The 3,868-nt window shown below is 41.1% G+C and overlaps 1 protein-coding gene across 1 annotated transcript in view; it reads right to left on the bottom strand.

Moving 5' to 3' along the window:
• The window catches only part of LOC101630127 (extracellular sulfatase Sulf-1), a 130,606-nt gene continuing 126,738 nt past the window's right edge, over nt 1-3,868 (bottom strand). Inside the window, exon 22 of the mRNA XM_012723093.1 lies at nt 1-80. Coding sequence (XP_012578547.1) covers nt 50-80 — 31 coding nt within the window. The 3' untranslated portion in view covers nt 1-49. The remainder of the gene's footprint in view (nt 81-3,868) is intronic.

Raw genomic sequence — 3,868 nt, forward strand, 5'->3', positions numbered from 1 at the left:
TAAATCCTCCAGGCCTTGCCAGTTGATGTCTGCAGTGAGACTGGGCAGTTTAACCTTCCCATCCATCCCATAACTGTCCTCTGTGAAAAGAGAGAGGAACGGAGGAAAATTAGTTGCAGGAAACATTGCATCTCATTGGACAGGCCACTGACATTGCTTTCAAGAGAGCAAGTCAAATTTAAACATAGCACCAAAGGGCATTTCCCCTACTAATTTGTTACGAAGAGGTGTCCTTTAGTTTCAAAAAATAACTAAATGGTAACAAAAATTGGAAAGAGAATCAAATAAATGAAAAGTCTGTAGGTACCGTTGGTGCTGGCAATGTGCTGTGCTATCAGTCAGAAAACCTGACTTTCCTCCTGACGCTACCCTGACTCTCTGTGATTATGTGGTGGGTCTCTATGCATCCTGGTCCCTTACTTACAGGCATGTTGGGTGAATGATAGACTTAAGGTTAATATAATAGGGAATGTTTAGTATGGTATTTTTATTTTTGCACTCCCTGTCATTAGTATAAAACCAAACTTGGATGCAATTAAACTCTTCAGAGCTAATGCTTGGATATTTTTCTTTGACTTTTTGTCTTAAAAGTTCATGTCTTTCTGAATTAAAAAGATGTGGTACAGGGCCCTCCCTGGTGGCGCAGCAGGTTAAAGCACAGCACAAAGAAGCTTAAGCCACTTCCGCATGAGTTCGATCCCCGCCTGCCCCGGAGGTGACCCATGGCGCGGCAGACCTCTCCTGACTGGCCTGCTGCTCCCCTCAGCAGTGTACTTCGTCGATCTACCTGTTCTGCTCCCCACTCTGTCTCTGGTGAATCCTCTCACCCTCCACATCTCTGGCCTATACCCAGGTTCTGTACGAATAAATAAATCTTTAAAAAAAAAAAAAAGATGTGGTACATATACACAATAGAATGTTACACAGCAATCAAAAAAGATAAACACATGCCTTTTGCAGCAACATGGATGGAGCTGGAAAGGATCATGCTTAGTGAAATAAGCTAGAAAGAAATGGAAAAATACCAGATGTTTTCATTCATCCCAGGAGTATAAAGGACCAGGAGAGAAAATAATAATGATGAACAACTATATACCAGAGACATTTTACAGGGGTGGGGTGGGGAATGGGATCAAAAATGGGGGTGGGGAGAAATGCACTGGACTATGGTGATGGTACACAGGTGAGTTGGTGGTGGGAAGCCCACAGGGATTACAACTGAAATGGAAAAAGGCACAAAATGATGTAAAAATAAACTATTATATTACTTAAAAAACCCACAGAATAAAGACTTCGGGGAAAAAAAAAGTTTACGTCTTAGATAAATCAAACTTTGAGTCATTTTCACAGTATGTAAAAATGGTACCAATTCTCTCTCTCTCAGAATTTCCTATATCACCAAAATGATGATAATCCTGAGGAAGACAGAATCTCCTATCTAGTGGAACCCAGTTACCATTCAAGAAATAACCTAGGTTAATGCAATTAACCGCTCACAGAGCAATACAGGTTAGTAGGAAGAATAAAACAATGCAAAATTGACAACCTCACTCTAACTAGAAGACAGAAAATTCTATGATCTTCAAATCATCTACAACTAAAAAATGGTTAATATTAAACCCTAGCAGAGCTGTATACCACAGGTAGGACACAGCCCAGGATGGAGAAGAGAAGAAAGAGAAAAATGGAGCCAAGAATTGCCTCGAAACAATCACCAGTGTCCACCGATGTATGATGTACTGTAATTACAATGTGACAACGAGGAAGAGACTTAGATGTGTGTGCAAGAATCAAGTCCTTGAAAGGCGGAATTGAAAAGCATTGCTTCGGTGAGAAAAAGATACAAAGAAAGGGAAAAACATTCTTTGTAATTTGGGTGATAAAAGAAAAAGAAAGCAAAAGAGAGGAAATTTCAGGTCCTGTAAGTAAAAGAGAGAAAGAAAAATTGAAGGATACACAAACCACTCACTGCCAAATAATAAAAACTTAATGAATAAAAAGGATGGTTACATGGACATAAAAAGATCTGCTTAAACTAGGAATTTTGTAAATGCTTCAAATTCTGGAGATTAATAAAGCAACCTAAATGTATTCAAAATTGTTAAAAAAGAAAATAAATGACAAGAATAAAAAATTATGAAAATGCCGCTAAACTGAAAAAATACATATCCAAATAAATTAAATATTCTCAATAAATGAATTAATAGTCAATCAATAATATTAGCCCAAAGGGCTTAATTTTCTTGATCAAGCATGTGAAGTATTTGAAAACCATTTTTTAAAAAAAAATTATTTATTTATGCTTACAGAACTGGAGTATAGGCCAGAGGTGTGGTGGGGGACAGGATTCACCAGACAGAGTGGGGATCAGAACAGGCAGATCTACTGAAATACACTGCTGAGGGGAGCAGCGGGCAAGACAGGAGAGGTCTGCTGTGCCAGAGGGAACTGTGGGTCAGCTTCCTGACTGGGGATCCAATTGTGCTGCCGTGGCTTCAGGAGAGCTTCATAGTGTGGTGCTTTAACTCACTGCACCACGGGGGAGAGCCTTTCAAACCATTTTTAATCAAAAATTAAGATGAGCCAAGGAGCTTATATCCAGGAAGCCCTCATTCAAGTATCAAGGCTATAGAAAAGTTTTTAAAATATGAGGGTAGAGCCTCCCTGGTAACACAGGTGTTAAAGTCTCAGCACTTGCCATATCCCCTCCCGTGGTGCCTAAGTGAGAAATCCTTAGAGCTTGGCATGGTCAAGGTACCGGGCACACGGGAGGAATACGTGGCCCTCCAGGAATAGAAGAATGGCTGATTCTCGAATGGTCACTGTAACTTTTGATTTGTTTCCTGATTCTGCTGACATACAATGTACTGAACTAAAGAAATGTTATGGACATTGTGCTTCATTCTAATGATACTCTTGAAAGGAATGTAACTTCCTCTGTTCTCGATACCGATTTAATTTTGAGAAACTCTGCTACAATCTTTAATTCTATTAAACTATTAACTCCTGTACACCAGGTGGCTTGTGAAAAGAATGGAGAGAGCAATTAGAAGGATTAGCAAGGCATAAATGATAGGGCATTTGTTTAGCACCACTGAACCTTGAATACGCAATGGTTTCTCAGGGCCTCAGGTTGGTCTCGGGTCCCTGACAACATCTCAGAAATAATAAAAAAAAGTATTACCTGTCACGCTTCTATTAAAAGAATCATTGTACCCCTATATTTGCTTGCCAAGAAAAATTGTATAAATGCTCTGCACTTTTAAAAATTAAATACATTCAGATATGCACTCCTAGAAGTTGTGTCTGTCTGTCACTCAGCCTCATCCTTGTCCACCCTGCGCCAGAATTGCAATCCCTGAAACTTGTCTTCTGCTCCTGCTGTGCTGGTCGGGGGCAAGCACTATTAAGCTATCACCAGCCACTGAGGGCTAAGTTCATTCATCAGCCAGGGAGCTGACCCACATGGTGCAGCAGACCTCTCCTGTCTCACCTGCTGCTCCTTAAAAATGATTTTCACTGTATCTGCCTGTTCTGCTTCCCACTCTGTCTCTGGTGAATCCTCTCACTCTCTGCACCTCTGGTCGCATTTTTGTATGTATAAATAAAATAAATCTTAAAAAAACAAAGAGGGTGGGAGGAGGTATGAGGGGGCGGGTCCTCCCTGGTGGCCCAATGGGTTAGGACTTAGTACTGCAAGCTAGCCGCACCCACTTCAGTGCGAGTTGGATCCCAGACCTGGAGATGTCTACATGGCATGCCAGACCTCTCCTGACCCACTGGCTGTTCCCCTCAACAGTGTACTTCATTGATCTGCCTGTTCTGCTCCCCACTCTGTCTCTGGTGAATCCTCTCACCACCCCGGCAC

This window comes from Condylura cristata, unplaced genomic scaffold, assembly GCF_000260355.1.
Source record: "Condylura cristata isolate star-nosed mole 26May11 unplaced genomic scaffold, ConCri1.0 scaffold00009, whole genome shotgun sequence".
Classification (NCBI taxonomy): domain Eukaryota; kingdom Metazoa; phylum Chordata; class Mammalia; order Eulipotyphla; family Talpidae; genus Condylura; species Condylura cristata.